The sequence below is a fragment of the Falco peregrinus genome, chromosome 8 (assembly GCF_023634155.1).
Source record: "Falco peregrinus isolate bFalPer1 chromosome 8, bFalPer1.pri, whole genome shotgun sequence".
Classification (NCBI taxonomy): domain Eukaryota; kingdom Metazoa; phylum Chordata; class Aves; order Falconiformes; family Falconidae; genus Falco; species Falco peregrinus.
In genome coordinates, this window is record NC_073728.1 from 1,821,806 (window position 1) to 1,847,996 (window position 26,191).

General features: G+C 50.2%; 1 protein-coding gene across 4 annotated transcripts in view; it reads right to left on the bottom strand.

Moving 5' to 3' along the window:
- PLCL1 (phospholipase C like 1 (inactive)) overlaps nucleotides 1–26,191 on the bottom strand; it is a 228,945-nt gene that overhangs the window by 16,006 nt on the left and 186,748 nt on the right. For 3 of the 4 annotated variants that reach the window (XM_055812010.1, XM_055812012.1, XM_055812014.1), the window contains exon 6: nucleotides 7,301–9,039. The exons of the other annotated variant lie outside the window; for it this stretch is intronic. In XM_055812010.1, coding sequence (XP_055667985.1) covers nucleotides 8,857–9,039 — 183 coding nt within the window. In that variant the 3' untranslated portion in view covers nucleotides 7,301–8,856. Of the gene's footprint in view, nucleotides 1–7,300; nucleotides 9,040–26,191 lie in introns of those variants that run through there. 4 annotated transcript variants of the gene reach the window in all.

Consider the following 26,191-nt stretch of genomic DNA (forward strand, 5'->3'; position numbering starts at 1 on the left):
AAAGCCAGGTCTTACAGCTTCCTGCTTCCTTGGGTACCAGGGGCACATAGGCTGTTCTTTCTTGCCGGATAGCTGGGATCCATAGGCCCCAGCACGCAAGGCTATCCAATAAAAATTCCTCACCAGGCCTAGGGATGTTTCCCATGTACATCATTACTAAATAGTATTTAGTCAGTTTTCACATCCCATTCATATAAATAATTGGAAAAATCAAAACTGGTGCCATTCTATCTTCATTAATGCTGTCGTCGTCTGACTCTACCTCAGAGACTTTCAGCTGTCCTTAATTTGATGCCTGGTAGAAACATTTTTCCTGTGGACATTCATGTTCATTTGATGTTAATTATGACCTTTAAGCAGTAACAAAAAAAAAATAATCCCCTGGCAACAGCCTCTATGCACAAAGAGAGTACGTCAGACCACAGTGTCAGTTTTCACATAACATCTCTCCTCAAGACCTGGGAGAGACAATTCTAACTGAATCACAGATACAGGTTTATTGCAATCACCTTGCTAGGAAATATCAAGTTAGAATCAATTAAAAAAAATAATTGTATTCTATCAACTGACACACCCCAGCACAAGCAGAAGTGCTTCGTAGTATCGTTCAATGGCATTAATTCTCAGTACTCATTGTAGGTCTTCTAACACATCCCATGATAGGAGAACATTGCCGAAATAAAAAGTCGCAATGTGTTTAAAGCGCCCAGTGGCAGGGGCCAAGCAGGCCATGACGAGCAATGCAAGTATCAAAAGACAAACAATCTAGGCGCAAGTCCATGTGTGGTTTTCTGTATCTCAGCAAAGAGGTCAGCTGTGCCAACAGCCGTGTCTTGCTCACCGACAAATAGCTCGAGGTAACACCTCCGTCCCAGCACGCTGGCTGGCAGACGGAGCAGTGCCGGCGAGACGCAAAGGCTGCTCCCGGAGGGCTCTCCCCAGTCAGCCCTGCCAGGCTGCCCCAGGGGCTGAGCTCTGCAGACAGCCTCCACCCAGGGAAAAGCTTTCCTTTGCAAAATGGTTGATATGGCACAGGACTGAAACACCAGAGAGGAGCAGGCCACGGCAACGCTGGAAGTTTTCACGACTCCTGACCCACAGGTACACCTGGGTTTGCTGATCCCCCCAGCCTGCTGGATTGCAGGCGGTTACTCGCACACATCCTGCCTCCACTCAGACCCTAAACAGCACAGCAGAAACATGGGATCAGCTCCCGCTTGCCTTGCAGCAAGTCCTAGCCAACCTCAAACACAGTTTGCAAACCTGAGCCAATCTCATGGAGCTGGTGTTTTGGGTTTACTCAGATGACAGCTCTTCAGCTCTGCGCTCATTCACTTCCAAAACGTTTTGGCTGATCTGACAAGGGGCTATCCAACCACCTCATCCGCTGCCCATTGCCGTATACCTCTAGAAACTGTTTTCTTTGCCAGCGCATCAAATACCTCAGAATAATTCTGTTTCCAAAGCACAGTCTAATGGCAGTCCTGAGGCTGGGACAGGCCTCAGCAGAAATTAATGGGCCAGTCTGTGTGGGCGCCCAGCTACTTACAGACAAGATCCTGGTGAAATGTAGTCACAGCATTAGCACGCGAAGTTACAGTTTGGCTCTGGTGGGAGCCGAGCCCACTCATGCTGCAGTTGGTCTGAGCCTCCTAAAACCGGCACTGCCAGGTGGTCTCTGAGTGAGCAGCCCCACAGCAGCTGCCGCCGGCCAGGGGCAGCCCCACACATCCCAGAGACGGCTCCCTGTGGCCTTGGGCCAGGTGCCCACCAGTCCTGCACAAATTATTTCCTTCTTACTGCTCGGACTGCGTAAAACCTAGAGACAACGGAGGAACACAAAGGAAAGGAGTGAATCAGACGTCTGCTGGTGCCGAGGGGGAGCCGGTGACGCAGCTCAGCCGTAGCCGTGCTGCCCTGGCTTCGGGAACACCTTGCGCAGGAAGGCTGCTGCAAACCAGCAAAGCAGGGCTGAGCTGCGGCCCCTGAATCCCAAAGGCAAAGGTAGGAAGGACAGTACATCACCAGCAAGCAATGGACTTGCCAGTATCAGTACGTTCTTCAGTACTTTGTTTCAGCCTCTCTGGCACAGTCTATTTCTTAATTTTTCATTTTGGGAGACCCCAGCAGCAACCAATACTTTGGTCTATTTGCTTTGCACAGGAGGGAGCCGCAGCACCACTCGCCCTCTCCCCTGCACATGGCACACTCATGCTGCAATTGCAAAGCTGCAAAACCCCTGCCGTGCTTTGCTGCCAGTACTCTTTTCCATCCATCAGCATCACAAATAATCATAGCAGCTCCTGCTGTCTGAATCATAATTTGTATCTCCTTTCTAATTGTATTATGTGCAGCTGGTCCACCAGACCCTATCTGAGGAAGCATACAAGTAATTTATCTGTATTCCTCTGTTCTCCCCATACGTGTTTCCAGACAAGTCAGATTAATACTGGTCTTTGCATACTTCTAATCTCATCTCCATCTTGTATACCTAGCGTCTTATTTAGCTGCATTTTCAGCTGCCATCCGAAATTAATGCTTCATCTGCCATATTCAATCTCTTCCCGTATTCTAAACTCTTGATTAAATATACCTCAGAGACTGAGGATGAACTATAGGCATTCAGTCAGGTTGACTTTGAGGACTAATACTTTTGGGTCAAAAAAGTCTATCGGTTTTGTCTTAAAAAGACCCACAACCTGATACATTACAGCAAGCAGCGATATCTACGATGCTCTTGGTGGCACATATATCACTGAAGCAAAGCAATTTTGTGATTTTGCATGCCAAAGTCAAATGAAGTAATTTAATGAGATGTCACTTAAACTGATTGACACCTGCAGCCAGAAACCAGGCTGAACAGTGCTCCTACCCACCTGGCCACAGCGACGAGCTGCTCACCCCGCGCCATCAGCACTGCAGCCCCCACCACCGTGAACCTGCCCAGCTCCAGGAGGACTCTGCTGGTGGGAATGCTGCTGGGTCGCGGGGCCACGGCCATAGACTCTCCCATCCACTGAGGGTTTCTCCCACAGCCACCCCGTTACCACACTAATCATGGGTCAAGGATAAGGCCAATCGCCACCGTGCCCCCAGCTCTCACGGAGGTCTGTGCAAACTTCTGCTGGTGGAAACCAACCCCACCGGTCACCAAGCGCTCCCTGCCCAAACAGCCCTTCACTGCCACTGCAGGGAGGCTGACGGCTTCTGCTGGGGGCTCTTGGGCAGCACTCACTCACACAGGCCCCCCCCCCAACCCAGTATCCCTCCCCACATGTGACATGTTGAAAGGCCACCTCTGCTCCATGCTGATTTACTTTTGGCCTCAAGTATCACTTTTGCTTCCCAACCCTACAATACTCATATCTTAATAAATTAATGAGTCCCTGCTGTGCAGTTAAACAGGAAAAATACTTCTAACACCACCAATAACTCAAACTTGCCTTTGGAATCATTCATTTTTCTTCCAGTTTCCAGAGCAGGGTGGTGTGGACTGTGGACAGCAAACAGCTGTCAAATGTAACACTGCATTCTGCTCATGCGCTGTCTGCTGAGATGTTGATTTCTGCACTTTTTCTTGAAATTACTCCATGAGTATTTTCTGCAAAAGCAATTTATTCATAAACTGTTTCAAACAATCAGAGCAGAAAATCTGCATTTAAAACATGACCCACTTGATCAGGGACATGTTCACACAGTACTCTGTTGCAGACAAACAGCTGGTGGGACGGCACTTGCATCACATTTCTGGCCCGGTCGTTCACATTTTGATTACTGAACTCACATATTCCTCAACATTACCTTAAAAAGGAAACATATTTTTAGGCACCTGCTGTGGAAAGTGAATGCAAGACTGCTCAGCCCGAGTCTGTGCACAGGCAACCCGAAAGGACCATGCCTGAAGAGTCTCGAACAGCAGTCATGCTTCAGACCGGGAAACGCTCCCTGGCCGTCCTCACCAGTGCCCGGGGAAACATGCCACCTCGGGTGCGGCGTGGCAATTTGTAGACAATTTTACAGGTACCATATTATGGGAACCTTTGGATTTTCACGCCTGCCCAGGGAGGTGAGAGGGGCTGCCAAGGGAGGGCATTCGGGTGCTGGTGGTCGCTCTGTTCCCAAGCACACGTTCACTGCGCCCAGACGCTTTCAGCCTTCACAGTCACCTTCCTCCTGCTAAGCACCGCACTTTACAAGAAAAGCTCAGATTTATTGAACACGTACATTGTCATCTACTGCTCCTGCAACATGATCGGGGGGCCACCACACCCAGCCCCACAGCAAGCGGTGGCAGCAAGAAGAGATTGCTCCTGTGACCCCCTCACCTTCTTTCCTGAAGCTTCCCCTGTGTGAGGCTGCTATTGCTATAGCAGGGGGACAGAGGCCAAGGAGGCTACGACCTGATGTTTTAGTCTGAACAGACAGGAGAGATGGATTGTTATACAGGAAAGCTGTTTCTTGTGCATGCCATTAGCTGATAACAATGTACTTTGGGAGGTGAATCTCAGGAGGAGGAACATGGAAAACTCTCACCTTGTTTGCACTGGGAAGCTGCATTATCCCTTTAAAAATGGGGAATAAAAGGCATGAAAAATTATACAGAAAGCAGCAGAACAGCATAGTGCTTGAACTCGTGCTGGGCTCAGGAAAGGGAGGGGGAAGGGGTCGCTCCTGCCAGTCGTACCAGCACATGAAATTTGGTAAAAACTATTCCTGCTGATTTAAGATTAACCAGGTCTGTGAACAGCCGGACTAATTCAGCTTCTCCCCATGCCTCACGACTGGATTCCTTCATGTACATAAGAAGCAAAATTCAAGTGAAACCTCTGCATCCAGCTTTCTCCCTGGCCCCAGAGCCCCACACACAGCTAGGGGTCACGCTGCAGCCTCCTGCCCCAGGGCAGCCGCTGCTGGGGTCTCTCTGAGCCACCTGCCCTGTCCTTTCTTGGGAAACGTGCAGGAACTCGACACCTCTGCGGTGGCTGCCCCTCTGCCACACTTGGCTGAAGGTGCAGCTTGGTAGGGGCCAGACACACAAGCAGGTGGCCAAGGGACCCCTGGGCACTGGAGGCACCGGTGCCCTCAGGAGAGGGCAGCAGGTCGCGGCTCAGCGCTCCTTGCACACACTGGCTCACCTGCACTCACTGGCGGCAGGGCTCGGCAGGCACTGGTGTTACTGGACAGCCCAAACACCGTGCCTGGGTGTTCTCCCAGAGCACCAGCACGCTCAGAGGGGTTTCCAAAACGCGTAACCTAATCTGGCCATGGGAAGTAAAACAAAATCGTATAATCACTTAGGTTGGAAAAGACCTTGGAGATCATAAGTCTAACCATCAACCAGCGCTGCCCAGCCCACCACTCGGCCATGTCCCCAAGCACCGCATTTATGTGTTTTTTAAATACCTCTAAGGATGGTGACTCCACGTCCCTGGGCAGCCTGTTCCAGTGCTGGACAACTGTCTCAGTGAAGAAATTTTCCCTAACATCCAACCTAAACCTCCCCTGGTGCAACCTGAAGCTCTTTCCTCTTGTCCTGTCGCTTGTTACCTGGGAGAAGAGACCGACACACACACACACCCCCCTGCAGCCCCCGTCAGGCAGCTGTAGAGAGCGAGAAGGTCCCCCCTGAGCTTCCTCCTCTCCAGGCTGAACCCCCCAGCTCCCTCAGGCGCTCCTCACAGGGTTTGTGCTCCAGCCCCCCCAGTGGCTTGGCTGCCCGTCTCTGGACACGTTCCAGCCTCTCAACATCCCTCTTGCAGTGAGGGGCCCGAAACTGAACCCAGGATTTGAGGTGCAGCCTCACCAGTGCCGAGTACAGGGGGACAATCACTTATCATCATCAGTCTTATCTATAGATAAGAGAGCGATACAGGGACAATGAATGCTGTGAAGATGCAGGACACTGGCAGAGCTGGAATGAGAACCCAGGCAGATTCACTCCTGTACTCCTGGCAGCCACCACCACACGCCAGTCCCCAAGAGCTTCTCTGATTTCCAGTTGTTAAAACACACTGTAAACAACTGCAAATACCCGTGACACTTTCCAGACACCACTTCCCCAGAAGCGATACAGATAATATCCACCCATTCAGGTGCAACATCAGGCAAATCGTACCAGCACGGGGCCCACAGAAGGTTCCTGTGCCGCTGCAAGAAGCCAGGCACACCATGGGACACTTCCCCGAAGGCCGGGCCATCAGCCCCCCCTGTGTTGCTGCTGTTGATGCTACGTAAGTTTTTTCCATGTGTTCTCCTTCAAGGCTAAGTTTTTATCACACCAATTGCCGCTTTAACATGCGCTTCCACTCCCAGTGACTTCAAAGGGGCATGGAGGAAGGTGAGACGAGCTTTTGCTGCCAGCCCTCCCCGTGCCCGAGGGAAGGTGGAGCTACTCCTTCAGCCGCGGGGCACCAGTGCCAGGAGTGGCCCTGGCTGCTCCAGGCAATCCGGAGTGCCCGAGGTTTTCTGCTCCCTGTATTTTGGCACAGAAAGCCACGCAGCACGACCCTGGCCCAGGTAAACATGGCATGAAAGGTGTGTGCGTGCATGCTGTGGGATTTCTGTCCGGCCACGATCTTCTGGGTCTGCAAATAGCTACAGCGCGAGAGCTATGTGGTACCCCCTTCCATGTGAGCACAGAAAGCGAGCCCTTCGCCATGTAACTTTATGTTCACTTGTTTACAACACCGGGGAAGGAAGGAGGACTAGAAGGTGTTTTGCCAGCGGTTCCTGTACAGACATTAGGGTAGCCTTTTAAATGGAGAAAATCAAGCTGTTTCTAGTTTAAATGAAGCAAGAGATAAAGCATTCACCCTTCCTGAAGTACCTCCCCCTTCCAAGAAAGGTGCTTTCTGAAGGCTGGTCCTTCACAACCGGTGCTGCTAGCTGAACCGCTTCCATCCTCCCTGACTGTACATACTGAAGGCCAAGTGCTGTTTTTCCTATAAACACAAGCCGTGATGCAACCAGGAAGGTAACCCAGGAGGGCAAAAGGTGAACATGCACATTACACGATTGATCTGGGCTTCATGCCTTGCCTGAAACCCCAAACCCACCCCTCTCCAGACCTTAGCTGAATACACACTCGTAATCTAATGGAGAGATTAAGGACTTAGGGCTGGATCTTAACCAGTATGGCAAGTTTTATGGAAATAGTATTTAAAGCACCTGAGTCATAACCTTTACAATAATACACTTCTTTCCGAGCAGAACCTTCTCTCAAGCAACTTACCCACTCTAACCCACCTGTACCCAGGTCTCACCGGTTACCTTCTGTGTTAAATCACTTTAAAAACATGGGTCAAAGTTGTTTCATAGCTTTACTCTCTCAGTAATGTGCAACATGAACATAATAGTGTTATTAAGAAGTCAAAAATAACTTAACACAATAGCTATATAAGATTCTCCAATGGTCAAACTTTCAGCAATTACCTTTTGTTAAGTTCAGAAAATTAGCATATTTGTTAATCAAATTAATTTAAAAAGTAGCTTTTCAAAATAAAAGCAATGCTTTAAATAAATATAGTCTTTTTTATAACCATAAAACACTTAGTCCTGTTAAAGGTAACACAAATACTACACTCAAGCACAGTACTTAAACGATTGAAATGTTGTGAGCATACATGAGCTGGACACTGGGAGGGACGAGGATGCGTTGCTTTGTGACATTCTCCGTCTCCTTCCTACAGCGGCATGAAGAGGCATCCAATTCTCAGAACTGCCCTGAACATACGACACATGTCAGGGTATTTGTAACTGCTGCACAAAAATGCTGGCACCCTGGTTTTCCCCCAAGCTGTGTCTCTACCCTACATGTGCAGCAGTTCCACTGCCTTGCTTCAAATTTCTAGCAGAGCATGATTCTTAACCACAGCGACGTCAAGGTCAGATCCTGCTTGCCTCATCCTACTGACTTCAACACGCAGGCAGAAGGCGGCAAGGCAGTTTGGCCTCTCACACCTCTCGCACTAGAGCTCACAGCTTGTGAAATCCGTTAACACCTGCCTCCCAATAATGCACCACTGAGCGATCCAGAGCAGCCTGAAGCTCACCTTCGGGGTTCACGAAGGATATTCACAGCTCTCCTCGTAACTACGGGGCTGACTAGCTATGCTGGTCACTAGACGGGTTAATGCCTACCAGCAAAGGCTGCTGCTGTCCTGCGGATCTACAAGGGGGCAATGATTTACTGGAATGAAATAAATGAGCCAGTTTTCCTGTTAGTACGTGCTATATGGGTGTACCCTGAAGAGCGGTTTGCTAAAATTCAGTGAAATACACACCTCGGATCTAATCATGATCTATCCAGCAACGCTGACCATTAAATATCTCGTTTACGTGGTTTGAATTGTTTGTTAAGAATCACGTTCAGGGTCTGCATGAACCACTGGTTTTGCCCTCGCAGAAACAGCTGTTGGTGGCATTTATTGTTGTGTTTTGTTTAAACAGTGTAACAGTAATGCAACCTATAAGTTAAATGATAAAAGCTGGAAAGCAAAATAAAGCACAAAACTGATACAAGTACTCTATTTGTTCTGATCTTCAGAATGAACAGGCCTACTCAAAGATGACAAAGGAATAAATTAGCAAACGGCTAATGTAATGCATGAAAGGGCATCTACGGGATTTGCATGTGTGCGCACACACGCACTTGCGTACAGACAGCTTGGCTTCATTAGAAATTTCACTACCAGAGTTTAACTTAGATAAATTAACTGCATTAAAATACTGACATTGTGAGGATTTTAATACTATCAACACCCTGTAGAGGGCATTCCTGTGTGAATTTTTAAATGCTTTAAAAAAATAGTTTAGAGTTATTGAAATCTGTGACAAATGCGACAGCTCTGCCTCCCCTCACAGCCTCCCGTTCTCATCTCCGGTATCCTTCTCCTGTATCGCCTCCAGGCACCGTTTTGACTTGGCGTCTGCATGTCCGCTTCCAGTTTTGCTCAGTCCGCATGACAGGCACGCCAGTTGGATCTGCTTCATGTTCTCCAGGGCTTCGTTCTTGGCGTTCTTCAGGAGATCTCCTTGGCCCTGAGGATGTACAGACACACATGCAGGAGAGAGTCAGGGGTCGCACACATCGCTCGGGACAAGAGCGGCAATGCTGCTCTCGTGCCTCTGCACACTGTTCAGCGCTGTGGGACAGCTCTCAGGTCCTGCCTCAAATCCCCTCTGCCCCCCACGGACGCCAGCCCCCGGGGCAGGGGCTGAAGCCCCTCCGGCAGCCTGGCACCCAGCCCGGTGAGGAAGGCAGCAGCCAGCACAGCGGGCAGGGTGAGCAGGCCAGGCACCCACCTGCCCCCACTTTGGGTCCCCCCCGGGAGGTGATTCGGGCCTGGCTTTACGGAGCCCGCAGGGGGAAGGCATCCCCTCCCCCACAGCCAGCAGCAAGGATCTGCCAGGGACAGGGCAGTGATGGCACGTGGTACCCCTCTCCCCGTGCCACTGCTCTGTCCTCGCACCCTGGCGTCAGATCCCACACGGTGACGGCTGCGTGTCCCCGGTGAGCTGCCAGACCCCCGCTACCCAGCCCTCCTTGCACTGGGGTTTGCTACCCGGCCTCGGGCTCTCCTTCAGCGCGGGCGGGCCGAGCTGCATGTCTTCATGAAACAACAGCTGAACCATTCCTTTGGGACCTTTGAGCAGATGAATGGGGATGAGAGAGTTCCTGAGCAAAGGCCTGCTTCCGCAGCTTCTCAAAGCACGTAAAGGTGTCGTGACTAACAGGGGGTCAGCCCCATTTGTCACTACCAGGAGAAACGTGTTACAGGAAATTTGTATTATGGAGCTGGTGTTCAGAAATGCCAAGATGGATATTTATGCAATATTGATATCTCAAGTGCTGTGAAGTGACAAGATTTTGGTCCTAGCAAATACAAATAAATAAAAGCCAGGAGATGCATCTGGTTATTACATTTCAGTATCCCTAAGAACTTGAGCTGTTCACCCCACACCACCCAAAGCACAGCCTGAAGTACACCACCCGCTGCAGCTGGTTATACACGCATTCAGAAGGAATACCTCCACTGAGTGAAACGTCACACGCGCATCCCTGCAACCCAGCCTGATCTCCTGCGAACCACAGATGCTCCGCGGGCTCTCGGAGGAAACAACAGATATTACAGCAGGACCTGTGGCACACTGGGGGGGTGACTGATCACCAACCCCCCTTCAGTTTTCCAAACAAACCAGATGTGTTGGATGAGTCGCAGCACACCACCTTCCAGCTGTGGGAGCATCTCTCTGCTCTCCCTTTCCCCAGAGCTAAGAGGAAGGGTTTATCTCACACCGATGAGTGCAGCTCCCTTTTCACCAGTGCCTGGCACTGGGCTTGCACCACCTCAGCCCCTGTAAACAACGTTCACAACCCAAGAAACAATGGTGGCTTGCAAGTCCCGCTGCCCTGGTAAACACCACGTGGGAAACCACGTCAGCCAGGGCCAGCGGCCCGCACCCGAGAACGGGATTGCCTCATCTCCTGGTGGCATGAGTTTGTCCCTGCTGAACAATGCAAATCACCACCCAGACGCTGGGAACCCAACTCAATGCGAGAATTAACAAAAACCACTGGGGCTACGCGAGTGGCTCTGTACTGTTTGGTAGGAAGCTCTTTTGAAGAGATCGGTATCTCGGCAGCATGACAGTTATGGGAATACAGAGACAAATAACTTGGGATCCAGCGAGCAGACATGGCTTGAAAAAACAAAACAAGAATAATTTACATAGCACATATTTCACATAGCTGTGATCTTGCTTTCAGGACAAAGGTTGAGCTTATGGTTAAAGGCAGCAGGCAGGACTCCAAGAGCCCCGTAGCTGCCCTGAGCACCCGGCACGCCCCGGTCTCCCTCCCTGTCTGCAAGTGGCACAGGAACCGTGTTGGTGCTGCAGTGACAAGGACACCCACTGCAGCGTAAGCAAAGAGATCCAACAGCAGTATCGTTAATGACATGGCAATGGTATAAAAAGGGGTGGTAGGCTCCTCAGTATACAGGAGCAGTTTTAAATAGTTTGGTTTTAGGGTGAAATAGACCTGGCTGCAGCAGGGCTGCTGCTTTTTCTTGTCACGGACCCAGCACTGAAGACACCAAAGGCTGCACCAACGAGCAGACAAAATTGGTGTGATGATGCTTTGCGGCCTTAGACTTCTCTAAGTCAAAACCTGGTGCTATGTATTGATGTGCAAGAACAGAAAACCCCTCTTAGCACAAGGAGCGGCTCCAAGTAACCATTCCTGCAGCACCAAGACCAGCTAAGCCCAAAACCTGGGAGAGCCAGTGCAACAGAGGTAAAGTGAGGATGATGAAGGCCCGCTGCCCCGAAGCGCCCGCTGCCCCTCGGCTGGGGTGCCTGCAGGAAGGCTGCTAGAAGCCAGCCCCCTGCTGCGGCACGGCTGGCGTGTCCCCGCGGCGGGAGCGCTTGCCCACACCGTGCACGGAGGAGTGCCCGTCATGCAGCAGCACAAGGTGGTACAGCTCGTTAAGCTGGCACAAAAAGAGCTTCAGCTGAATCCGCGTCGCCACCTTCACATCTCTTCCTCCTCAGGGTGAGGGCAAAGCATGGAAATCTTCTCCCGAGGGTGGCCCACCAGCTGTGTCTTCGCCGAGGGACTCTAAGACGCTCCTTTAAGGGAGCTGCCTGGGATGTGGTACACCCCCGCCTGGAGGATGACAGCCCAAGTCCGCCCTGCCAAGACTCGTCTCAAGTCCGCGGAAGCCAAGGGACTTCACACCCCGCGTGAGGGTGCCGAGCCACCCGCTCCCCCTTATGCATATTCTGATTTCACATTTCAGTATCCAGGCAATTCAGATTACAGATTTCGTCTGAGGCAATGCACAACATGTCTTCGGGTTCCAGGAAGAGAAACATTCCTCCTCAGCATACTTCAAATACTTTATGAAGGCATTCTTATTTTACAGTGATCTAAAACCAGAAATGGACTTATCAAAATACTGCAATTCCATTCATGTACAGGCCAACTGATTTATGTCTTAAGTCTCCTTGTATTTTTTATTTCTAAACAGCTGGTTCATTTGAACATGCTGAAGGAGCAAAAATGATTTTGAATCATCTGTCACAAGAAAATTAATGAGAAACCAGCCCCCTCTGACAGAGCTGTCATAATTCTAGAGGCACCGTAAAAAAAATAAAAAAAATAAATCTGTGGGCATGCTCTGTTTGAAAAGCCATCTGTTTGCTTTGAAAAACTGGCTGTGAGCATAATCCACTTAAGAAAAATGTCAGCAAAATTGTGTCAACACCTTAATGAACTAAATACTGGATAGAAGCTGGAGAAAACTTTAGAATTATGATTGCATTGAAACACCCTTCATAAATCAGTCATTGTGATCACCTCTGCGCACGGCCCAGCCCCCTCTGCCCTTACAAACAAAGCATCCCTCTTCCAGACAGAGAGATCACGACGGTCCGCTTCAGCATCTATCCATCTATCTCCCTTCTGCTATTGATATTATCAGCCTTCCTGAAAATAAACGCTTGTGAGAAAGGTTAAACTCAGCGTTTGGCAGGACACTAAATTAAGCCAGAAGAGATTAATTGAGTGTTCTACTTGAAAAACCGATCAAGGGGCCTGCTTTTATTTAGAGCTAGGGAACATTACATGTCAGGTTTCATACACCTAACCACAACTAACTGCGGAGCCTCAGCACAAATTAACATTACAGAACGAATAATGCAGATTGTCAAGCAACTGTAAGATTATAAGCCTTTACCTTGACAGGTTAATAATACTTAGAAAATGGGGATAATCTGACATGGCTTTAAATATTGCTCCGTTTCAGCGACAATGCATGAAAGGCTTCAAAGAGCCCAAGTTGTTCTAGACAGACACTGGCAATGGCCACAGATGGGATGGATTCTGTAGGTTGTTTCTTATTATTTACTTTTTTTGCCAAATCAAACTCCTAAGTTTTTTATGGGCCAAGATGACAGCTCATTTTGTCCAACAACAACCCAGTCCCTGAGGTTGGGGAAATGAAAGGAGAAGGTGGGTGAGGTAAGCGGCACCATTTTGTGTTCAACTCTGCAATATATGTATTTTTTTAATACACTGCATGCATATTTCTACAGAGATATAAATATATGGGCATGGGTTTGTATATTAATAATTACTATTTCTATTCCTTTGCTTTCTAGAAAAGTCTGTGACATGCAGGTCACGAAGCAGCGCCAGTTCTGGGCACCCACCCACACGGGGGACCCCGGCTGCCACCCAGGCGGGACCCACACCAGCAGCAGGGGCTGTGGGAGGACCCTGAAGGCCACCACGTGGCCCGTGCAGAAGCGAACGGCGCCCACAGGCTGCCCCGCACCAGCACCGTGCTCTGCTACCAGCCAAGCTGAAAACCCCGCGCTGAGCAATGGGGCCTGCCCCGCACCGGAGACCGGCTGTGTGCTCAGGCAGGCTGCAGCAGGGGCCGCGAGGGACATTTGGTGACCTGCTGCTCACCAAAGCATCGCCATCGCCACCGCTTGGCTCCTGGCAGTCGCCTTCTCCGGCAGCGCGTTGCCGGAGCTTTCCTCTCCGCTCCTTCAGGGCTGAGTAAACAGAAAATAAATAACAGAGGTCTTAACGCCCATGGCACACCACGCTCATAGTATTACTGTTATTTTTAAACTTTTTCTCAAAGAAATAGGCTCTTACATTATTATTTAATCACAAAATAAAATCTCCAGAGGCTGCCAGCGGTTGGCTGAAAAAGCCAGACATGGCCAAACAAAACCACAAGCACTGCGTCGCTCCACATTTCAGAGGTAACACGGGTAAGGTAATGGCACGGTACGCTCCGCCACGGGACCTGGGAAGCAGAAATGCTGGAGAGCTGCTGTGATACGGGGATACCCTGCGTGGAGGCGGCACTTACCGCAAGGGGTGCATTTTCAAAGTGCACTTTTTCATAGTGGGACTTTAACTGTGTTTAATATTAATAAGGAGGCACACAATTAAATGATCACATGTGACTTTGAAAATGTAACCCTGAAGAGGAAATCATTAATGAAACGATTAGACAGCTGTGTTAAAATTATTAGAAAAAGCATATATTTTTCTATGCCTCCTTCCAACTTAAATATGGAAACAAATGACATGAATTTGATTATGATACACCCACTCTTCAGAACAGAGTACTCAGAAAACATACCGAGTATTGCTGTACCAATGCAGCCTTTAAAAACCCACCCTCTTCATTATTACTGCGTATAGTTTGTCAAGAGCTTTGCTTTACTCTCTGCGCTAGAGATCATAATGCGCACATTGGCATGAAATATTACTGTACACAAGGATTATACACAAAGCGTATAATCACTTCTCGCACACTGAAGAACAAAGGACTGCAAAAATGAGTTACCCCACAGGAAAGGCAGGGGCCAAGCACTACTTGCCAAGTTACTTTAAACCCTCGCATAGCAGAATTTTTCTTCCTGTCAGGAAAATAAAAAGGCCACTGATATAAAAGATGGCACTGAAATGGCACTCCACTGAAATGGCGTACCATCTAAGGTCTGGGGGTTGGGGTTTTACCCAATTCTGAACCAAACGCAAGAACTTCTTTCTACATGGCTGAAACCAGCAACAGCTTTGCCCCTGAGTAAATTGGGCGATCTGACAAAGTCCTCGCTGAGGTCGGTCACCGTGTTCCTCAGTGTTCGCTAGTAATTTCAGACATCAAAATGAGCATCTCCTTTTGGTGTATCAGCATGTTACTGACAGTCAGAGACCTCCTCTCCCATTTCCCAAACCAGGGTCTAGCAAAAATTTGCAAGAAGGAAACACAGCTGAGAATCAATTACATCACATAGAGAACAGATCTGAGATGTATGAAGAAGAACATACCCACCCAGGGAAAGGCAGCCACCACTATATAAAGTGTTAAATCTCTGTAAGCAAGAGCAGGAAAAAGAAACTGTTGTGGAAACAGACTGCCGTGTGCAGCTGTGACACAAGGTTCTGTGACAAAACCCAAGGTGAATACGAGTGTTTTGATGAGCGTTAAAGGTGAATCAAAGGTTGTGCCAAGCAATGAGGTCAGAAGCTCTAGGGCTGATTGCTCAATGTATTGTAGCCAGCAGCTGGGACACCTGACAGCAAGGATGAGGAAGATGACGGAGAGGAGGAGGAATAGTTAACAGGAACAACTCCTAGTACTTCTGCTTCTAAACCAAATTGCTCCTCACTTCATCCTTTCTCCATTTATTTCATGGACCAGCCATAGGGATGCTGGCTCCACACTTTCCTGCCTGTCTCTTGCTACACAGGGTTCTTGTTACACAGACTGAGCAGGCTCAGAAAGCAGAAAGAAACTCAAGCTCATCTCCAAGAAAAGCACTGGGAGCGCAGAACCGGCCTTGGTTGCACTGTATTTCCCAACTGTTTTACTACTTAACGCAGGGGAAAAAAGTCCTGTTCACACCTGATATTTATGCACGTCTCAGAAGTGAACCCACATGTGCAAGCAACACGGGCAGCCCCGAAGGCACTCACCAGCTGGCCAAGCCATGCAGCCTTGAGGTGGTACGTCGCAGCCAGCAGCCTCCTGCGCAGGAGCACCGAACTGAAGGACAACTGCTGGGTGAAGAGCTAAGGAGTAACCATCTCTGCGATTACCGTTTACAAAGAACGGTCACTTTTCCAGTGCAGCAGTTTTAAGAGTGAGAGAACCACGCCAGCATCTCTCCAGGTGGTTGGTAAAAATCACGTGGCGACCCCAAAGCAACCTGGATCACAGCTGCCCACAGAGCCTGTTCGGCCCTGGCCTGCCCTGAGCACCCAGCAGGTCCCGTACACTGGTCCAGCACTCTCCGAGGCACAGACCTCTGCAAGCGTAGCAGGTGATCAGATACCATAGCGAAGGGCCACAGAAGAGATTAATACAAACAATTATATGAATGACAATAAATACATCATGAAAGTAGCATTCAGAATGGCCCTAACTTGTAATACAGATCAAATCTTAACCTCACTCGTGGCTCCAGTGTGACTACTCACATCGCAGCCACGGGCTGGACTACTCTGATAACACGCTTGATGGTGGTGTGATTGCAGACAGGTACTCCGACCCGGGGATGGAGCCTGATGCTAAAATTGTATGTGTGCTGTGTTAAGAACAATATCCAGGTTACCTGAAAACCAGTTCCATCTGATTTTAACTACTCATATTTAAACTCCAAAACTAGCTCAGTCTGCCAGTTGTTCATCATTAGGCTGTCCCACACAAACCCCAAAACTTTTAAACTGATTTTATTTGCCATTTGGGTCTGCGTTGGAGAGGATGATTAAACAGGGATCTACAGAGGTGTTCTGCACAAGCCTGGTTACTTCTCTAGGAGGCTAGTGACCGTGCATTGCACAGCCGAGCCATCGGTCCCAGAGCACAAGGCAGCGACACGAGCCGCTGCCTCTGCTGCTGTGGCACTCCCTTGAAAAACACCCGTGGCATTTTCTGCCTTCTTTTCTAGCTCTTGCAAAGGCGTAGTTAGAATCTAAATGGCCATGCTGGATACTGGAGTCAGCCCCCTCGGCACCGCACCAGGCAAGGCTCCCCGGTTACTACAAAACTGCCAGCCCACCGCTTGTATATTCCCAAATCACGTGACACAGCCAAAGGCAGACCTGGAGGGCAGCCTGGGAGGTGGAAATGAACGAAACGCTTCCATTGTAGAAGGAGAACCTCACAGACGGTCATGCAATCAACCAAGAAGCAAATACTTAGAAATAACTTCTGATTCTGGCTGCTGGCCTTGCCAGCAAGAGTACTGCTGCCTCGTGCAGCCATGGCAACTTCAGAAAGGGGGTCTGTGCTTATAATTCTCTTACAGGATTTGCCTAACGCAATAAAGGCGAAGGACACAGACAGCCAGCTTGCTCTCTGAAACATGGTCAAGTGCCCTCCCAAACCGTACTGGCCCTGGACCAAAGCCTGAGAAGGAATTAACGTCAAGCGTTTGCTTGAATAGCTAAGCGGCAAAAGCACTCTTGCTGTAGCGTTCTCTATGGATCTTTAAACAGAGCCCTCCACTGAAATCCATGGGCTCTTGCAAATCAATTGCACTGTACGGCTACTAATCTATTCCTTTCAAGCAGGCATTTTATGTATAAAAAGAGTGGGCTTTTATTTTCATTTTTTTCTAAAAATGCCTCTTGCTTCTCTCTCATCTAGGCGTTTAAATTAAATTACCTTATATCAGGCTGTCAAAAGCAATGACTGTCTGTTAACTGTGTTGCAGCAGGAATGTGCTTTCAGAAATAATGCTATTAATTTGATGTTAGCCATGTGCTGAGCAGCTCAGCTGCTTGCGTGTCTCTCAGGCACTACATCTAGCAGACAGTTTGCAAGCACAGCCACAAATGTATGGATGCTCGCAGTCAACCCCTCCATGCTAGGTGCCTGCCTCTCTTCTGGTGACAGGTTTGAAATCAAAGGTTTGGCGGGGAGCCCAGGAGTGTACAATCAATACTAAGAAAACCCCACATCATTGAAGAAAGTGGGGCACTATTTATTTTTGATACATAGCCATCAGATGGAAATCAAAGCTATGTGTCCAGGCATTTATTTCTTAGCCCTCCTTTGGTCACAAAACCCAGTTCCCCACGTGTACCAGCACCAGCTGGTCACTCCAGTAAAGTCCATAGAGTCCCAGAAAAACAAAGCAAGGGGAAGAACAACGAAGCAGAAAGTACACAATTTTCTTGCATTTCATTTTTCTGAGTAAAAGAACCAGCTGCGGGCAAAGATACATTTTGCAGCTAACAAAACAGCCGTGCAAAGCAACCCCTGAGCAACGCTCCTGGCTGGGAATAGCTGGCACCCCCCCCACCCTTGTGCCCTCTGCGCTGACTCACAGCCGCCCAGGCTGCGAGGCAGAGGGTTAACACCAAATTCATGTCCTTTGTCACAAGTATTGACAACAAAACGTCCCTTAAGTTCGTCAGAACCGGGAAAGGTTTTGCTGACCAGCTCCGGGCTGATCCTGTTTTGGCACCTGCGCTGGTCTGGGGTTATTTTTGCAGGGGGTGGGGGGGAGTGTTACAGGAGATGCAGCACAAACACTCACTGCTCTCCTTAGACTACTGCTTAGGGCAGTAGCTAAAAAAAAACCCCCAACACTTGCAGCTTGTGCTTAATGCTAACTGAAATAACGTAATTAAGATGAAATTAAATGATGCCAGTCAGAGTGCGGTGTTTCTGGACAGGTAACAGAGCATACTCACGCAGTGCTCGCTCCTGTGTAACAGCTCCTTACTCTCCTTGTCGCTGAGTAACTGCCTGGCACTAACACCTATTCTTGGCACCGATGTGGTCTGCAATCCCTCCTGCTGCAGCGGCGGCTGGTGAACGCTGGCAGCTGGTTGGGCCGCGGGAAGCTGCAGAACTACCTGCGCTCCCCACTGTTGCTCCCCCGCGGGGACCTGACGCCCCACTGCCCCTGCTGCTCTCCTCCCTTCACACGAGGCGCCAGCAGTCAGTTTCTAACCTGTTCACCAGCAGCACAGACCACAAACAACTTCATGCTAAAGCAGAAAGCTTTTAAGCCGAGTCCCAAAAACTCCAAATCACATAAAAGGTTAAGTGAAGAAAGAAAAAAATAAAACAAAACGCTGTCTAACTGCTAGGAGGGAACAGGTTTTTAGAAGACCCCTCAGCAAATGCTCTGATCCAGTTCATCCCTGTTAGCTGGGACGTTGGAGACAAAAAGCAAACCAAGTGAGCCAAGCAGAAAAATAAGCGGTGCAGGACAAGGACTGTAGTACTCATTTACCCATTCATTATCCCAAAATGTCAACATAATTTCCAACCCCTTACAGTGCCATGCTGCGGAAAATAAAGAGACCTTTTGGCAAAATTGAACTCAATTTTTAAGCCTGATACAGAGGGCTGTAGTAATACCTCCACAGTTACTGGTGTGGGTCAGAGAGGACGAATTTAGACAGCCCAGCTTCAGATCACCAGGCCACCTTCTCAAGGAAACAGTCCTGAGGCTGCCGGCAGCCTCCAGCCTCAGCTCATCCACCCCAAGCTGCAACATTAGGCCCCTCTGGCTGACCTCTGCAACTCCCACCACCTTTGTCACTGCTTGAAAATGTAAAAAAAACCTTCGGGTGCTTTGCAGTGCCTTCACGAGGCTCCCCAGCTGCCTGCCGCTAGGTGCCCCGGCACTGCCAGGTCACTGGTGCAACAGGGCAGGAGCCCGGGTGACACCGGGTGAGAACACGCAGAGCACTTACCTGCAGCTATCGTCACTCCCTGCTCCGACAGCTCAGAGCAGTCAGTAAGGCTCCTCCTGCCGATACAGGACCCGTGTCTGGTCTGTAACACAGAGGACGCTGGAGAAGACGACCTACCATACGGGCCTTTTCAACCCACTGCTCTGCCTGCTGCGTCCTTTTAGCCGCTCTCTCACATACATAGCCCGTCTTTCTCTTCTTGTGATCTAAGAATAAACAGCAGCTGCCACAGCAATGGGATTACTGGTTTTGTCTCAGCTTTGCTCCCCAAATGGATCCCACCTGTACCTGGGGAAATGCCCCCTAGGAGAGGTCCCCTCCGCTCCCGCAGGGTGCGTCCCCATGCATTTATTTCACCTGACCCAGTAAGAGATGGCTGCAGCTGCCGGCGGTACGAGCTTCCCAGCCTGCTGCTCCCACAGCAAAGCTCGCTTCCACCCACGGGCGCCCGCGCCTCCCTGTTCCCTAGCTCCTGCGCGAGTGTTAGGGAGCGCCTGCCATGCAGGGCTCACCGGGCCCACGCGGGCTGCTGGGGAAGAGTCACTGCAAGGCGAAGTTAAAAAAAAAGTTAAAAAAAAAGGTCTGACCGGCACCTACAGCGTTCACTGAACGCAGCGGTGGCATTTGACTCGCTGCCCAAGCCCTCCCCGCGGATCCATACCGCGCACAATCACACACGTTCACGCAGAGGGCTTTACTCCGCGGCCCTCTGCTGCCACTGGCTCCATTCTACAAACCCGGATCGATACTGCCACTGAGTTAAGCACATTTTACTTTAGCTGCAGCCCCTGGAAGGTGTCAGCGGCACGGAGGAACGTTTTCTCTTTTCAGCGTTGGGGGCAGCAACGAAAGCCGGAGCGGTAAAAGGGAACGGGGAAGGTCACACCAGCAAATTGCTGCCCGCTGGGTTCCGAGTTGGGCTCCCCCGACTCCTGTACTCACCCAAGTGCAGACAAGCCAACGGTCCAGGCTGGCAAGGGTATTTTCTGTGCGCCCCAGCACGTGGAGAGAGGATTGCTACCTATGCTGGGGAGGGACAGGGGGAGCACTCGGCATACAAGGAGTCACACGGATCAGACGAGGCACGACAGGTACAAGTTACTGCCAGGGAAATTCTGACCGAGAGAAAAGGAAAGTTTTCACAATAAGAACAATCTCCCCAGGGACGTGGTGCATTCCCTGACATCGTGAACTTTTAAGATTCAACAGGACAGGGTGCTGGGCATCTTGTCAAGACCGTGCCTTCGCCAGGAAAGGCTGGACCAGATGATCCTTGAGGTCCCACCAACCTGGTATCGTGTGATTCACAGAGACAGGCTCGCCCCTCGCTTCAGAGAGCACAAGGGCCAGGTATCGCTGGGTTATAAAGTGCAGTACTGGATCTGGCCGAGGCCACCGACAGTGCCAGGGAAAACGCACCCGCCACCTCACAGCCACAGAGGAGGAAGTTTCAAGGGAGCAACCAGCAGCTTTCACTCCTCCCGAGCTCCCCCAGGGAATTAGCTTAAATTAGACACCCAATTCCCCCCAAGGGAGCGGGATTTTGTAGACGCTGGCATGAGCTCACATAACAAAAGGGCAGTCAACTTCTCATCATTTAAGTGCTGGGAAACTGTCTGTGATCTGCTGACAGTAGCTGTAACGAGCTCAAAACGTATCACAAAGGTAATTTTTAGAAGACGTTAAACCTCTTGGCAGACACCAAAGCTTACATCCAGATGTAACCATTTCAGGCTAGCACCAGCTTATGGCTCCCAGAGAGCGGCGCAACTCAGACCTAACAGGCAGCAAACGCTGGAGAGAAAACAACATACAAGCGAATCCTCTCGGTGTTCCCACCACGCACAAACCAGTCCCCCGGCCTCCCCTGGGCCTGAACGGCCCTACACGAACTCCGGAAAAATGCCCGTGGGTGGAGGCTTCAGGCAGCAAATCCCCCTTGCTCTGTCCTGCCACTGGCCACCTAGAAACGGAGCTCCTCTGGCACGCACGCTCCCTCGTACAACAGCAGTGCGTGGGCTGCTGGAAGGACAAGCTCCTTGGGGCCACAGAGACCCGTGTCCAAATGAACCTGGGAATTCAGCACAACTGCTTTGGGTAAAAACCCTCCCAGCGCCTGTGGGTTACCCCGACGGGCAGGGTGCTGAGCTGACCCCCAGGAGCTCTACGTTCGGAGGAAAACAAAGGGAGTTTTCTCCCCCTGTATCCTGTTAGCCCTGAAGCAACCACAGCTCCGCCAGATCCTTACCAGGACACAAGGACACAGACGCTGATTCACAATGGCACCCGACCATTTAAAACACAAGGAAGACAAAACACCCTGGCAGGCACCATCAGTATCACTGCTACGCAGGCCAGACGTGGCAACACGCGCTAGCTGGGGAGGGACGAGATCAACAGCAAAGGCAGATTCCAGGTTGTAAAGCGAGTTTGCTAAATAATGGAGATCAAAATACAACTGAAATTATTTAAAAATGTAACGTGTCTTCAATAACATGTAACCATGCAACTGAATCTCTTTTCTCATATATTGTTTAAGGGACAATTTAAGGAATCGTTCAAGTTGCATAAAGAGGTAACTGAAGTTTTCTAATCAATAATCCATCCCTGAGTCCAAGAAAAAACCATCCATTTCGCTGAAGTGATGGCCCTGAAGCAACATCAATAGTGAATGTAAGGCAGCAAAGATGACCACCGAGGTCTTTGGAGTCATGAACGACCATCCAGGGCAGGCACCACCGGGCTGCCAACCCAGGGCAGAAGAGGTCCCTCCGAGCCCCTCACCGGTGGCAGGCGTCGGGGCAGGCGCACTGCCCGGGACGCACAGCCGGTGCCACCCCACGGGCCGCGAAAGGACACGGAGGGAAGGCTCCTGCCCCTCCGGCACACTGCCTCGCTGCTTGAGCTGCGTGTGGCGGGGCTGGCGCCTTGCCTTGGGTTACAACACAACCTCTAACACCTCACGGAGACAGCTGCTAATTTTCTTTCTTTGTTTGATATTACAGCCATCGACAGATAAAAGCAAGAAATGTGTGGGTTCCTGCTGAAACCTACACTTTGATTACAGCCCTTTTAATTCCTCTGAATGAGGTCATGTTGTCAGATGGGCACAAACAAGATTCGCAACTTCCATGTCTTCCAGGCTGTGTTAATTAACTCCACGGCCAGGTATGGCAGTCTTTGATCTCCACGTCTCCAATGAAAATGTCACTGTTGCAGGGGAGGGGACGGTGGCAGAAGTTGCCAAAGCTCCTACGCCACTTGCCATTTCTGCTTTCGCTGGGATGGGAGACGACACCGACCCAGCTTTTCCACTCAAGAAATCCTCCTTTAGTGGGGAACCATCTACAAACAGATTCCACTCAGTCATCGTTGCGCCTGCCTCCCCTCCCGGCCCCCCAGTACTACCCATTTTCCAGCTCAGTTCTCTCGCACACACGTATGTGCAGGAGTAACTCCTTCTCCTCAAAAGATGAGTACTTTCAAGGAACTTGTAATCCTACCTGCTGATTTTTCAAATAACCCCCTTATAGGCGATAAACTTGTTATTGCTCAGAACAGCATTTGGGGAACAAACTCTCTTTGTATTCACATCCCATCACCTGAACGTTGCTAATCACTTTTCCAGTTGCACAGTCCGGACCGGCTGACACACGCCCTCGCAAGAAGCTGGCCTGCGCACCCAGGCGCCAACAGCCCTGCCGGGCTGGCAGAGACGAGAGGACAGCAGTCAGCTGGGGCTCAGGCTGCGACGGGGCCGCCCCACCAGCGCCACATCCCACACAGCCACCCCAGGGTGAAGCTGGCACAAATGCAGAACGATGAACTCACGCGAACCGCATGGCAGGTGGGGACAGCTTTGGAGTCACGAGAAGTTTAGTCCAGATCAAGGATGGAGGAGAGTCAGACACGTGAGTAAGACAGAGCATGGTGGTTCTCCCACTGCTCTGACATGATTCAGGTGATACGCGCCCTTGGGGCGATGCGCAGGGAAGGGGGATATTTGAGGCTGGGGAGAAGAGACAGGAAAGACCAAGATAATGGTGAGGCACGGAGGGGTAACAGGACAGCTGGCCGAGCAGGGGCCTCCACCGAACCTGTAGATGTCTAACCTGAGGAGCCAGGTATCTGTTTTTGGAGACTAGCACTATCTGAGCATCTTGACAAGCCTCCATTTGTGAGGTGACGCTAAAATTTGTTTTCCACACACAGCACCACAGTGTGCCAGCCCTCCACGGGGCTCAAAGCCCGGGTTGCTGAGGTGGCCTTGGCACAAGGGGCACCAGCCACAGCGACATGCCCCTGGCCCTGGCTCCCACCACCATCGCTGCACTGTGATGCACCTCGCCCTGTGGGCGCAGCCAGCAGCCTGGCGTCAGAGCCATGCCTTTGGGCAATCTGGCACATCACTCAAAAGAAAAGGCACATCACAAGATTGCTTGCCATCCATCTCTGGCTTATTTTGGCCAAACACAAGGAAAATGGGCTAAGCAAGATACCGCTTGAGGCTTTTCATACTATCTTTCACTTCTCTAATCTGTTCTTTTTGTCCCAAAGTTACTGTTGCTCTGCATATATATTTGATGGCCTGCCTCACCTCCTGTATACATACATGCATGTGTGTCTGCACACATACAGTGGAACAGAAGGAATAATATTTACATCTGAAATGCAGAACTCTGGATTGCAGTAAAATAAACAAACAAACAAAAGGTTTACATCACAGGAAGGCAGCTCACAGTACTTTCACCCCGTTTTCTGGATGAACTTTGGTGACCCTCCATTTTTGGTCTGTCCTGCGCTTGGGTCCCACGCTGACTGTAAGGGAATCTTGCCCCCAGACCCACTGTCACGGAACACCTGCGGGAGCAGAGCCCTGGCACTGGAGGAGCAGGAAGGAAGTGAGAGAAATGACAGAGACCCACATTTCTGCTCAGATGACTCTGGCCATCAGCTCTTTCCCCAAGTGCCAAGTGACTCAGGATCCCTGGGCACGGGGTGTCACCCTGGAGAACACCACGGCCTCATACCAAGCAGCTTCTATGCCAAGTATTTGCACAGGGCTTAGATCCACAGCAGCTAAATATTCATTTTGATCCTGCAGCGGGGCAGCAGGAGGAGCAACGTAGCCTCTCAAAGGCCCTTCCGGTCCTATTTTCTATGCACCAAATAGCTGTTTAAAAGCTGCAGAAACAGCAGAAAATGGGGTGTGCTCCCTGAATGAACAGAAACTATTAACTGGGCTTGGTTCTGCGGGGGACACGGGGTAGGACGGTGAGTGCTGCTCAGCACAAGCACCAGCACTGCAGGCAGGCGGACAGGCGCCCGTGCAGCCCGGTGCCCGCTCAGTTAACCACCGACTCTTCCCGAGCCGCGTGTCCAGACAACTGCTGCTTACCAGTCAGTGAAACACTCCTGTTGTGACATTAATGGACAAACCCTCAGGAATAACTGGCTAATACGGGACAAATCTCTTTGTAAAGCCAAGCTGGGACTCCATGCCCTAACACTTCTCCAGAAACTCACAGTATCATGAAGAAGCAAGAGCTGTGAACCCTGGTGATGGTTGCTCTCCTTCCCCCACTAGTCCCTGCTGCTGCCAGCATTTGGTACTTGCAGATTTCAGATTGCCTGGGTGGCCTTCATTTATATTTTAAACACCCATGAATATTTGATTTGCTCTAAATCCAATTCATGTCTTGAAATTTTCCTTGGCCAGGAAAACAGAGACCTTGTCAGAAACACCATTAGGGCTTCAGAAACTTGCAGGGAGCAGCCAGGTACCCGGAGAGGCCGTGCTGCACTCGTTTGAGATGCTCACTGCATCCTCCCCAGACGCGTCGCTCCAGCAGCGTGGCTGGTGGCCAGGAACAACAGGATATTCCAGCTGATTAACTAGCGCTGCTGAGAGACTGGGAGAACGCTCTTTCGCCCCCATCCACACTGCTGAGGTAACTTGAGAATTTCCACGGCCAGATACAAACGACAAAATCCACCAAGACTAAGTGCCCTTCAGAGAGTGCTGGTTCCTGCCTCTGGGCTCGGGCAAGAAAGGCAAAGGCCAGTGCCGTGAGTGGTACGCGGGCAGCTCCAGGAGGCATTTAGCACCCCAGCCAGCGCAGAACACGCTCCGATGCCTACAAGGAGGATCCACCTACCTAATTATTATGCCATTTGGTTCTGTCTGTTTACAAAACACAGCTTTGCATGTGAACCACATACTTTCACCTCCTTATCTTGTACCTCAGTATCATTTAAAGGACTCTAAATCCCCCTATCTCAGAAAAATCTTGGAACACCTCCCCATAGATGGCTTGAGGGCCAGGAGCTCAGGCTCTGCCCTCGGAGGGAGCTGGGAAGCTGGGAGCCTCCACCACACTCACCGCTGCGGTCAGGGCACACGAAAGGCCTGGGAGGTAGCTGTGCTCTGTGCTGCTCCTCCAGACTCTTCACACGCTCAGTAAGAAACAACCTCGAACAACCTCCATCCCCACCTTTCCCCCTACTTTTAAATAAACTGTTTCAAGCAAAGCAGGTCAGTAATTACAAAACTGAACACATGTTGACCTTGCTGGACCTTTTCACCTTCTCTTCAGCACCTCCCAGAAAGCCAGCTGTTTCACGGTTTTTTTTTTTTTTTTGTCCTTCAGCTCATGTGTAAGAAACCAACCTCATCTAGTAACTATGTGAATCGGATCAGTTTGTATTTCCTCATACCTTTTTAAAAGCTGTCACTCAATCACAGACCGATCAGCTCAGCCAGCCTCGGCTGAGCTGGTCTTGGAGTAAGGCAGCAGATCCATCAAAAGTAGTCAGGGCACACAGTCTGGAGAGGTTTAAAAGGTTAGAAACACCACTCTGAACTGCACCAACAAAGGAAATGCAAACAATGTGGCGACTAGATAGCTGGAGAGACATTTAGCCTCTCCGGAAAAAGAGCCT